This window comes from Trachemys scripta, chromosome 8 (assembly GCF_013100865.1).
Source record: "Trachemys scripta elegans isolate TJP31775 chromosome 8, CAS_Tse_1.0, whole genome shotgun sequence".
In the NCBI taxonomy this organism is placed as follows: domain Eukaryota; kingdom Metazoa; phylum Chordata; order Testudines; family Emydidae; genus Trachemys; species Trachemys scripta.
The window spans coordinates 57242260-57255159 of NC_048305.1; the positions used below are offsets into that span (position 1 = coordinate 57242260).

Genomic DNA, 12900 nt, shown 5'->3' on the forward strand with positions numbered 1-12900 from the left:
GACCTATAGACTCTGGATTCAAACTAAAGCCTACAAAAAGGATGGGTGAGAAGGAGAACTTTGGAGGAGGGTAACATTCTGCTGCCAACATGGAAGGGCATCGGTGCATGCCCAACAGAGACCCAGCTCGTCCTTGTGCCTGGCTTTCCTGGCCAGTTAGCCACCACAAGCTACGAACCCAAGCTACAAACTCAAGCCACAGACTCAAGCTATGTTCAGGACTGGTAACTATGCAGCAGCTGCAGAACATCTGATGGATGTGTGTGTGTGTGTGTGTGTGTATAAGGATTAAGATATTAGTTATTGGTCATAAATCAAATTGTTATCATAATAAATGTGGCATCTTTGTCTTGTCCCCTGAAAAGATCCTGTGTAGTTTTGTCTGTATAACACCACGTGTTTTGCTGCCTTCCCCTCCTCGTATTCATCCCTCTCCCCCGACCATGTATTGGCTGGGAAGTTTTCATTTACATTTTTGTCCCCCACCTCCTCCAAAAAATCAGGAACACTTTTCTGACACAAATTTTGCTAATTTTTAACACATCTTTGCATTAGGACTTGCCAAAAGCTATAAATTCTAGATCTTGATTTACCCTAATCTTGCATTATTAGTAAACATAATGCATTTTCTAAGATGAACTCTTGCGTGGGATGGGAGAAATAAAATTATATGCTGTTCTTATGATATTATGAATCAACTAAAATGTTCTGTTGCAATCAAGTATGAAATACCAGTACTCACAGTTAATGTCTGTACATTTTTTATTTTAACAGTTGTATTTTAAACATGTTCTTTTTGTAAAAAAAATAAAGGTGGAAAAATCATTCAAACATATTTAATATAAAACATTACATATAAATAATCTCATGCACTCATAGCCATATATGGTAATCATCCCAACCCTATCAGTTGGGATTATATATTATTAATTAATAACTTATTAGAGTGCTGACATTGTGCTTGCATTGTACAAAATAGAGGAAGACTGGCTTTCTTTCCCATGTAGCTTATGATCTACATTCAAACTGGCTGTATCTGGAACTCTCATTTTGAATTTCATACAAAGGGACAGAAGGATTGGGCCCTAATTCTGAAAACTAACTCAGTTCAGAGTTGTAATAGAGTGGGCAACAAGATGGTGCAGATTTTAAAACAATTTTTTCCCCTAGAGTGGATTAATGTTGAAAGTTTTTGGGTAAGTCCATTTATGAACATTTACAGTTCTGAATTTAAGAAACCTCAGCATCTTTTAATGTGCATTGTGCTTTCTCCACTTTGTGCATTGCACAGAAAAAAAAATATCCCCAAACATATCTGTAAAAAGCCTTCCAACCAAATACACTTTGGTGTACAATAGACTGTGTGTTCCTCTTTCAGTTATCAGTATTGAAAGTTACAAATTAACATCTCTTAAAATGAGCAGCCTAATTAAAATAATCAAAGTGTAAAAACAAGTAACTAGAAATTTAGGGAAAGTCACAGTCAAATTGTAACAGGGCCATATTCATACTAACATTTTCCTATCCTATATTAAGGATGCAGTATATACAGTGCTGGGAAGACTGTATCTTTCAGATGTGATATAAAATGGAAGCCTTGTCCACAAGTGGTCAGTAAAGCTCCCTGGACATTTTTTTCTCCCAAAATTGTTTTCTGACCAATTCCAGCCTGAATAATTGCATTCTTTCTACCTAAATCCCCCAGCAGTTTTAATAGAAAATGCCATTCTACACCCGCTCCTAAAGATAATGAAATGATCCCTGCATGTAAAAATCTAAAGTGCTATTATAAAATCATTTTGTGTAATTTCTTGATATGATTTCTTGCAATATACAACACAGCTATCAAAATATAAATGCCCTGTTATCCCAGCCTGGCAAATAACTACTTCTAGCTAAATAGCAGCAAATTTTTCCCTCCACCCTACTATGTTGTGCAAACTCCAAAACCTAATTGGGATTTAAACACAGGTTATATATTTTTATAAAGTACATTTTAATTTTAAAAAGAGTATTAATGGAACGTTAAAGCATAGGTTTCAATGTCCAAAGTCAGAAAATAAAAGTTAAGGCTCCTCATTAAATGTTAATATAAAATATGTGCATGATAGTGAGGTAGTGTTTGTGAGAAACATAACTTTTTCATTTGCTGACTTTATACAAACATTTAAAGTTGCATAATTTGTTTTACATTCATTTACTATTATGGTACTGTAATTAGTAATTATTGCAGTTTTCATTAATCCAATCTTCTTGTTTTTTTGATAGCTCATTTTCAAATTAAAATATATGTTGACAAAATAACTTATTCCTGTAGCATTATGTTGCCTATCAAATGACAAAACAAAACATTTACTGTCAAGTTTTATAGCAAAACACCCCCAACAACAACAACAAAAAAGGACCATTTTCCATTCACTTTGGAATACTTCTTTCTGTTGCAGAATTTGTAATTATGGATCCAGTGATGCAAACTTTAAAAACAGTGGTCTGCCTTGATCAGTGGAACCCTTGTCTGAGTAAGACATAGTCTGGATATCATTTTTTAAATATAAAGATATAAATATAAATAATTTATATAATTACTTAAATAAATAAATAAATCAATGTACTACAATTCAGCGGATCTCTCTTTCATTAGCAATGTGGGGTTGATATCCTCCATTGAGGAGCTTGAGGAACTGACGTTAATGGTGGCCGTTTCTGTGGCTTCAGAGTTTAGGACATGGAAGGCAGTGATGGGACAGCCCTTCACGTTATTGCAGATGAGCTTTTGTAGAGAGGCAGTATTGATTATTTCAAAGCCCACTTTTCCGCCAAAGGTGCTTGGTTTCCAGTACTCTGGAGAACAGATAGCATTTCCCATCAGCCCTTTCAAAGAGAATGGTGCTCCAAGTTCCACCATGGTCTCACCAAAGATGGCACCAGGACGAGGCCTTTCTACTAGAAGGCCAGGGTACAGCTCCATAGCATCAATGTCTCCATAAAGCTCTTCTAATTCAGCTGCCATTTCTTTTTCTCCTGTAATAATTATTAATAAATAAGAATAGTAAATGGAAAATCCCACCTTTTAGCACTCTTCTTTTGGTCTTTAATCCTACTTCCCACCACAACCCAAGTTTATATAATCCTGGAAACAAACAGTGACCCATCTACTGTATTAACCATTTGTAAGAAAAGGCCCCATTAGAAAGAATAGCTCTTACCTGTAAGTTCCTCAAATGACTTAAAAGGTTTCATTAGGAAGCGTTTTCGGTACTCATTTAAGGACTGGTATCTCATCTGTCTGCTTTGATCAATTGAAGCCTTAGCTACTTTCTGTACTGCAAAAGGAACGTTCTTACCCCCAGCAACCTATTGCAAAAAAAAGATACAAAGAATAATAAGAACTCTAGGTAAACTCCTCACAACTTTTATAGTGTGTATAAACTTTGGGTGGAATCCTGCTTGCCTTCCTCAGGCAACATTTCCATTGAGTAAGGAAGTGTCCCTTGAATGGCTTTTAGCCCTACAATTTCCATTAACACTGGGAGAGTACCATGGCCCAATTGATAATATACAGCTATTGTATTGCACTTCTCTGAGAGTGCAACCTGCTACAAGTAGATACATTTGTTAAGGCCCAGAATTGCTAGGATTTTAACTTTACAACTGAAATTCACTATAAAATGAGTGCTATTTTCAAGTAAATAATATTTTTTGCCAGATTATATCAAGCTTTGGAAGAGTTTTTCCTTTTCCTTTTTTAAATTAAAAGGCCATTTTTGACCTGACCCTGAAGCCTTCCTACAAATAAAACTCCCATTGAAATCAGTGAGAGTTCTGTCAGTATTAAGAGTGAAGAATCTGGACAATAACATTTAAAGTGCATTTGCTTTGGTAACTCCAGTACTAGGAAGAATTAGATTTTACTATTTGAACTAGGAGGTATCTTTCTTTTTCACAGAAGAAATTCCAAGTAAACTTTTACCCAAGTCTCTGGCTTATGTTAATTGGCAAACAAAAATTCTAGACTCTGTCCAAAAGCTAAAAATCTTAGTAAGAATATTTACCCTGCCGGCAATTTGCTTGGAGAAGGATTTCACCATGTGGGAAAGGCCATGTTCCACCATGATAGAGTTGTTGTAGAGAAATTGCTGGAAAGTGTACTCCTGGTCATGGATCTGAAAACTGTCAGGCAGAAGTGGGTGCCAGTGGTACAGAGTGTTGAATTCGGCTGCAATTCTATTCTGATATTGAAATTGCTGGTTAAACAGCAGCTCGGGATCAAACTTCAGCTTGAAGTAGTAGCCACTCAACTGCTGCACGTAGTCTTCAACAACAATCTTGATGGTCTCTCCTGTTAGTTCAATGAAACAGGGAAAATGTGTATCAGTTTTGTTTGCTTGAACAATTCTGAATGTTCAGCCAACTGTGTAAGAAAGGATGTAAATGGTGGTAAAATAGCCAAGGATTGTTCTAAAATAAATATATTTTGGGGGAAGATTCATAAGATGTCAAAGATTTCTTAATGCTTTGTAAACTCTTACAAACTCTTATAGAAGTGAATAGGGATGAAAATGATAGCAGTTCTAAAATGTAATAAACATTTAGAATTTAGTAGCGAAGTGTGTCCTTTCTATAATTTCCTTTAACAATTCTATAGCAAGGACATAATTTGCTATTACGTTCTATAGGATTTTTCTGTAGGGAAAACATTGCCAATTTTATCCAGAAAAAGATATAAATATCTCAACACAATTCTGAGTTGCTGTTTCTGTCAAATACAACTATCTCCTTTTAGTATACTGTTGCATTCTTCATTTGGGGACAACCAATTAGTTGTCTTGCCCAAATGGAGTGTGCATAAACATTAACATGAAAATAAATGTCACTGGCTAGAGACCATCATTTTGGGTTAGCTTTCCAGTAACTTCCTAAATTCTAAACCGAATAAAAGCTTTTCTCTTAACCTGTAACAAAGAGCAGCGATTGCACTGAAGATAAGACATTTTAGCAGCAGCTGAAGGTCATCCGTCTGCACATGCCTGACATTTGAGAATTAGGCTATGTCTACACTTACAAGCTTATAGCGTCACAACTGTGCCGCTGTAAGAGCGCTTGTGTAGCCACCTTATGCCAACGGGAGACAGCTCTCCTGTCTACATAATAAAACCAGCTCAACGACTGGCGGTATCTATGTCAGTGGGAGACATAGCGCTGTGCACACAAGTGCTTATGCCGGCAAAACTTATTTTGCTCAGGAGGGTGTTTTTTTTTTCCACATCCCTGAGCGACAGAAGTTTTGCTGACATAAGTGCTAGTGTAGACATGGCCTTAAACTCACCTTCCTGCTTCCTCACTATGCACCTCACAGTTCTATTCCCTTAGTAAAAGAAACAGAATGCAACTTGATTTAGGAATTCTCCACTGTTTGATATTCAAGATACTGGTTACAATGGACTGTTTTCTCATGAACTGTCAAATGCTGAACATAGGTCATGAAAACTTAAAAAAAAATTCATTGTGATTTGATTTAACAAACTAAGTAAATTTTGTTCTATTATTAAACTTCTTGAAGCTGCCTAGGGGAGGAAAAACCTCCCAGATCATTGTAACATGTTGATAACTTTTTTATGTACTGTATAATTAATAGCTGTTTAAAAAAACAAAACAAAAAAAACAAGGCCTCCATTTTCAAAAGTGGACTAGTGATTGTGTCCCTCTGTTTTTGGGTGCCTAGCTTGAGACATCTTAAAGAGACCTATTTTCAGAAAGTTCTGATCTCCCTAGGCTCTGAAAATACCTTTAAGGTATTTTAAGCTGGCCCCCCAAAATAAGGAGGCACACAAAATCACTTTTGAGAATGCAGCCCCCTGAAGCTGTGCTCTATATCTGTGTAAAATAGTTTAATATGGAAAGTCTGATTTTCATGTTTACTCACCTATCAATATGAGCCTGGTAGTTTGGAAAAGCTGCTCATCATTCCATTCTGGATGCACCTGCTTAAGGATGTCACAGACCCGATTGTGCTCTCTGAGCCATATTGTGGCATACATCATTAAACCTGGGACCAAACCAAACACCTCATTGCCTACAGAAAATTGCAGGTGCTTAGGAACATGAGGTGGGTAGATCATTTCTGCCTGAGTGTCCTTCACAGTGGGAGGGTACATTTCTCCATCAATCATCTGCAGTTAAAAAAAAAAAGGAGAGAGAGACTAAGAATCGCTGACGATATATAGACGTTCTCCAGTATTTTATTTTTCCCATTCTAAAAATAGACTGTGGACCAAATTCTGCCCTTGTATTTATGTGTGCAGCTCCTACTGAAGTAAATGGGACCTGCTAACACCATGGCTGAATTTGGCCCTCTGTGTTTTAACAAGATTCATACTATTAACAAATGTTAATTATAAAATACCATTGTTCTCCTATTAGACAATAGGAATTTTAAAGTGAAACACACCTGATACTTCAGCTTTCCATCCTTAAGTAGCCTCAGCTTAAGTTGTCTATCCAAAGTCTCTCCATAGACGTGGTTCAAGTCAACCTATAAAATAAAAGTATTTGAAACATGAAGCCAAACTACATTTCTGGTCATTTTAGGATGACTCCAACTCCTGTTTAAGTCAATGGGAGTTGGATTGGGGCTTAAATGTTTGCATATTAAGAATACTATGAGGATTGGCACCCTATGAATACCTTACATAAAGATTTAAAAACAAAGTCAGCTTTTTTGTTAGAAATTGATTAAATAATGCATAACAATTAGTTTTTAAATTCTCAGTCAGTTCAAAAAGACTGCTTCAAACATGTGTCTAAAAGAATGGACAGCCTGGAAACTATATAATATAATATTGTAAGATTCTTGTGGACTTTTAAACTGGAATTGGTTTTAAAGAAATAATAGATACTCATGTGAAATAGTTGCTTTTCAACAGCAAAGTCTCTTTTAAAAGTGTAGCACATGACAATTATTTTACAGTACTGTATATGCTTTTTTATGCATGATGGAAACAGTCCAACAGAGGGTCTCAGTAGATATGGATGGCTTTGTGTGAAAACAATAACACCACATTTGGAAAATTAAGACTGTGCAGATAAGGAAAATTAAATCATTTGGTATTTTTGATAGAATTATTTAGGCTCCTATAGTCTGGACCGGAAAAGCCTCCATCTTGTTGAACAACAGTTTTGCCAGCCTTAGGACTGCAGTGTCAGGCTTTCAGTAATACAAAGAATGCTGCGTAGTATGTGCATCACAATGTTTATGTAGCTCCTAACGTTCTGAAGGATGTTGTTCTTGCCACAAAGGCTGATAAACTTTGCTGCTCTTTTCAGTGAGAGTCACAACTTTATGATCTTACCCCATGGCCGAGAGCTTTGGTGAAGGCTGGCCCTTTGTGGTGATCTGTCTTAAAGAACTGGTGGGTGAAATGTTGAGCAAAGAACGTGAACATCATATTTGTGCCTTGAGGATCAGGAATAAATTTTTTCCTCAGCAGAAATTTCTCCACAACTACTGCAGAATCTGGGAGCTCCTTCTTACCTGTAATTTAAAATCATATCAGTTTATTTTCCCTTACATTTGGAGGAAATAAGACTTATTTTATTATTCAATCCAGCTATGTCATTTTCTCCTTAGAACAAGTATCTATCATATATGAAATCTATGAGCTAGCTCCACAGTGGAGCTACTCGATTTATACCTGCTGACAACTTAGCTATAACTTTTACAAACCTTACTCACTTGATTTAAAACACAAGTTGATTGCTAAAAATCTTCATTTCTGCTATATTGAATCTGCAGCTCAGCCTTTTCAATTTCTTTCTTTTATTTCTAGCATTTAGCTCAATAACTACAGTTGGAGTCTGTAAATCATTACTTAGTTTTTAGCTCTTTGTACAGTATATCCAATATACTATTTTACAATATACTGTTGCAGATTTCAGAGTGTAGCTCTGTAAAAAATAGTCTCTTAAATGTTTTCCAAGAGGGCAAAATAAATTGACTCTCCCACACTCCACAATCAAACATTGGAAATCTCTTTTATTCCTTACCTTTAACACCCATGGGTGTTGGGCAGTCCAGTGCCACTGGTGGGAGGGCTCTAGTATAGAAGGAAAGGTTGGAATAGGCTTCCCAGTTTTTGTAACCATACTGGCTGTTGTACGTTGGTGGACTGTCAATCAAATGTGACCTTGCTAAATTTAAAAAAAAAAAAAAGTATTTTTAATGTTGGTCTTAAAACAGTAAATTTAATTTAATTAAGCTACAAGGTCAAATCCTTTCCACCTTACTCTTGTAAATAGACCCATTGATTTCAATAGGATTACTCAAATTAGTGAGGTGATAGTATTTTGGTTATTTTACCGTAGAAATGGGGCCAGGCTTATCAAGTTTGCCTCCAGATATAAACTTTGCCAAAATTTGCTGGTGTGGGATATAGCGTTTTGTTTCACCCTGTTACAGTGATAAGGGGCAAGCTATGATGTTTCAATTTGAGTCTGAACCTCTGCCCAATGTGAAGTATGGTGAGATCCAGGCTTTTTGCTTGGAGCCATCCTTATTTAAGAGCAAATTTACAGCGTGGTACTTTCTAGTATTAAAACCTTATTTAATGGAAAACGTCAGTGTATAATATAGTGTTTGAATCACTACATTCAATTATAGAGATGAACAAATTATATGCTTTTTAGCTGTCATAATTTTTGTTTTACAAAAATAACAGAATAATTTTGATCTATGGTAGACCCCATAAAAAAATTCCCTTTCATCTGTTCTCCCACTCCTTGTGGTTGCCTCCTGATTATGAGGTGAAATGTATGCCATGCTTCTGCTTTCTACATCTCCTGTTCCATATATTTAAAGTATGTATGTATGTATATAAAATCACTAAGCAACACTATATTTCCTTAAACTCTTGTGGCCAATGTCTACAACTGAAGGATAATAGCACAAGGAGGATACTTACATGTCAATACATATCTCATGATGGAATCACGGAAGAAGGGAATGCTGTTTATTATATTCCAGACGCCTTTGAAGTGAGTGAGGATGTAGTGGACAGTGTTCGGAGTAGGTTTCAATGACCGTTTCACCCAGGTCAAGAATTCCGCTGTGAGCATTGAGGGGAAAGATTAAGAATATTGTAAATTATTTATGAGGACTAAATAATATGCAAATCTGAAAGTAAAATACTGCAATATTTTGCAGCTTTCAAGTTTCATTATTGTTAGCTATAAAAACATAACTTTCAGACTTACGTGTAGTACAGTTTTCCCCATAAAATCCTGTCCTTGTACAGTCACATTCATATCGGTCAAAACCTGTCGTCATACACACTCCTCTGTTCTGGCATGGGTTTGAGCAGCAAGGATTAGCTGCAATGAAAATTAGAGTAATGTTAATAAAATAGTATTCGGAATGCATAAATCGATGTTTTCATCTCCCTCAGCAACGTTTTAAGAGCTATGTAAGCAATTTCCTGAGGAATATGGCAGAAAATAAACAAACTGTAGGTAGGTCCAATTCAGACTAAACCCTGCACCGATATACTTAAAAGCTATTAATATAAGAAGAAACAATATTGACGGTTGTTTATGGGTGATTCATTTTCAGTTGGTATTGTATGTAGGAGGCATGGCTAGAGAATTGATGACCCCTCTCAGAATGTTCAGATCATCTCTCAATATCCCATTTAAAACTTGTAGTATAACTACAAGTTTTGAAGGTGGCAAGAGAGAATGGGGAAAATGAAAAGTCATAATTTTTCTAGGCCTAATTCTGTTCTCAGAATTCAATGAAAGTTGGGTTCAATAATAAGTGGGCATAATTAGGTACTGTGTTAGCTATTTATAATTCCTTTAGCTCCAAATCCTAGATTTACCTATTTCCTAGCCCTAAACCAGATTCAGTGTTTTGTGTGTCACTTCCCAATCTTGACTCCCCAGAGCACTGGAGAAATTTGGATGCTGCCTGAAAATTTGCAGCTGGTGCCCATCTCTACTAAGAATCTCAGGAGCAACTTTTACATGGTAAATGTAAATCAGAGAGGTTGGGATGTGACATCAACATGATATTTTTAATAATATAATACTAACAACAACAACAACAACGTAAGAATGGCACACTAGGTCAGACCAATGGTCCTTCTACCCTGTGGTATCCTGTCTTCTGACAGTGGCCAATGCTAGGCGCTTCTGAAGGAATTAACAGAACAGGCAATCATTGAGTGATCCATCCCCTGTCATCCATTCCCAGTTTCTAGCAGCCAGAGGCTAGGGACAACCCAGAGCATGGGGTTGTATCCCTGACCATCCTGGATTACAACTCATGAGTTCTGCACTGGCTCCTATGTCAACTGTGTCACTATAGCACATTCTTATCCCTGAGACTCCATTTCTTAAAAGCGTGGGGTGTCATCAGTGCTATTCCAAAGGCAGTGGCACTCGTTAGAAAATTAATTCTGAATCTCGCTCTCCCTGTAGCCCCCTCAAGGCTGTGCCTCCATTCAAGTCTCAGAACAAAGAGAACACAAAACGCACCATGGCAGCCTCAACTTTGGGAAAAGGACAGCGCAAAGCACTGCAAACAAATGCAAGCGAAGGCAGCTCAGCCGCGGCTCTGAGACAGAGAAGGTTTGAGTACTAACCTGCTTGGCTGAAAGCCAGGAGACCGAAGATTAAAGTGCAAGGCACAATCATATCCCAGTGGTTCTTCACGGGAGGAAACTTGCTGCTGCGTAGCCCTGTCAAGTTCTGTACAGACAGCTACTTCTGCTTTCTTGCTCCTTTCACGGTGTGTTGTAGATTGCGTCCACGATTAACTGCATCCTACTTATGGACCAATGAGTGAGTGACGTAAAAAGTGCATCCGGAAATAGCCCTCATATCCAATAAGTCATCTGAATGAAATGGGAATTTCCTTGAGCATGTGAAGAGGAGGGAAAGGTGCCCCCTCCTCAACTTCCTCCCCAGCTCATGGGATCGGGGGAATCCCCAACCTCTTCGCACCCGAGACTGTTTCCCATGCGCCCCCCCCCAAACACGTGGGATGGGTGTTTCTCTCTCACACACACTGTTCCCAGATGATCTCTAGATTTAGCAAAAATCTGGAACACCAGGTTTGAGCTCCTTTGCACCTTGGAGGCTCCATCTCCCAGACTCTTCTGCCAGGAATCGGCCGTGCCGCTGCCCTGCTCTCCCTGCCGGCTCCCCAAGCTGCTGGCGTGAAGGAGCTGCAAGGGAGTGGGGAGTCCGCTCTTCCCAGGCGCGGTTCGTTCGTGCGTGGCTCCCAGCACAAATGTAGCAGCCAAAGAGGGACGGAGAGAATCGATAGCACCCTTGCTTTGTTTTCTTTCCTGTAGTCATCTGGCTCTCCCAGCGCTTCAGCCGCGGCAGCTTTCTTCCAGTTTTCTCCTCTACAAACAAAACATGAGCGACCCCGATTGAAATTTGGCCTCAATATCTCTCCCTCCACCCCGAAAAAAAATCGCCTCCCTCCCCAGCCCCTTAAGAGAAGCCAAAATAATATCTACTTTTACATTTTGTAATTGCTTTGGGAAGTCTCCCTACTATGAGCTCAACTCAACTCAAAATAGACCACAATATTTTCTACATCAGTTGCGCTCAACCTTTCCAGACTACTTTACCCCTTTCAGGAGTTTGATTTGTCTTGCCTACCCCGTTTCAGCTCACTTTAAAACTCCTTGCTTACAAAATCAGACATAAAAAGAGAAAAGTGTTACTGAAAAATTGTGTACTTTCTTATTTTACCATATAATTATAAATTAGAGATGGAAAACAAAATTGTATTGTTTGCCTTTTTAGGTTCCCACCTTTAGCTGGAGAGCTGTCCTCCCAGATTACTGCTGAAAAAAGACTCACCAGGTATATTTTTTAGGTGGAGTATTCCTTTTATTTTCCTCAACAACTGAAGAGTCAGCCAGGTCAGATACTGGGGTTGGTATCATTTGAGCTTATACACATCACAGCTCTGTCCTTTAATCACTTCAAAATTGGGTTTCATGTGAAAGTTTGAGAGTCTTCCTATTGCCAACCATCCCCTGTATTTGTTGTAGGCATTGGTTCAAATCCTACTGTCCTTAAGCCTGTGAATAAGGCAAGCAAAGTTTGGGCCAAGGTGTCTATTTAAAAATATACATGAAATGGACAAATGGTTCCTTGGCATAAATTGAATCTGTTTTTCTGATAGCAAACTATATTTTCCCAAAAGACTTTTTCAGAATGATCACTCCTGTCAAACATTTACATTCAGATAATATCCAAAAGCTCCAGTCAGGGCTGGGTTCTGTTGTGCTGGTCAATACAGACAGACAGAGGCAATTCCTTCCAGGAAAAAAATATTACCTTAAAACAAAACAACAACAACAAAAATAACACAACCCAGATAGAGTTGGGAACCGGGATGATGACAATTATCAGCTCCTCCTCCCATACCTCCCCAAAATCTGTTAGCCAAGTTAGTCTTGATTGTCCTTGATTGTTCTTTATTAAGATTTTAATCAAATTATTATACTATATCACTATTATTCATAGTTTAAAACAATTCATTTAAATATTAGGAGAAGGATTTCATTTAAATGTTTTAAGTGGGTCCAGTGGTCTTTATGATTTTTTTAAATGAAAAAAAAAATTAGGTGAAAATTCAGACAACATCTCATTTTACTTCTGCATAAGCATTGTCTGTTAGGATAAAAACAACAAGGAGTCCGGTGGCACCGTAAAGACTAACAGATTTATTTGGGCATAAGCTTTCGTGGGTAAAAAACCCACTTTGATCCATGCATCTGAAGAAGTGGGTTTTTTACCTACGAAAGCTTATGCCCAAATAAATCTGTTAGTCTTTAAGGTGCCACCGGACTCCTCATTGTTTTTATGGATACAGACTAACAC

The 12900-nt window shown here is 37.7% G+C and overlaps 1 protein-coding gene across 1 annotated transcript; it reads right to left on the reverse strand.

Moving 5' to 3' along the window:
* Positions 1-785: 785 nt before the first annotated feature.
* PTGS2 (prostaglandin-endoperoxide synthase 2) lies at positions 786-11288 on the reverse strand. Its single transcript, XM_034780027.1, has 10 exons — positions 10638-11288; positions 9250-9366; positions 8958-9101; positions 8044-8187; positions 7350-7531; positions 6449-6532; positions 5924-6170; positions 4053-4339; positions 3207-3354; positions 786-3021 (listed from the first exon to the last, which is right to left on the reverse strand). The coding sequence occupies exons 1-10, from the start codon at positions 10687-10689 to the stop codon at positions 2612-2614; spliced, it is 1815 nt and encodes a 604-aa protein (XP_034635918.1). The 5' UTR covers positions 10690-11288; the 3' UTR covers positions 786-2611.
* Positions 11289-12900: the final 1612 nt, after the last annotated feature.

Excerpts from the sequence above, each read along its gene's own strand:
- PTGS2 (XM_034780027.1), bottom strand. The coding sequence starts at position 10,689 with ATGATTGTGCCTTGCACTTTAATCTTCGGTCTCCTGGCTTTCAGCCAA. Across the intron at positions 9,367-10,637 it reads CCTGGCTTTCAGCCAAGCAG|CTAATCCTTGCTGCTCAAAC; the intron begins GTTAGTACTCAA and ends TTTTCATTGCAG. Across the intron at positions 6,533-7,349 it reads CCAAAGCTCTCGGCCATGGG|GTTGACTTGAACCACGTCTA; the intron begins GTAAGATCATAA and ends TTTATTTTATAG.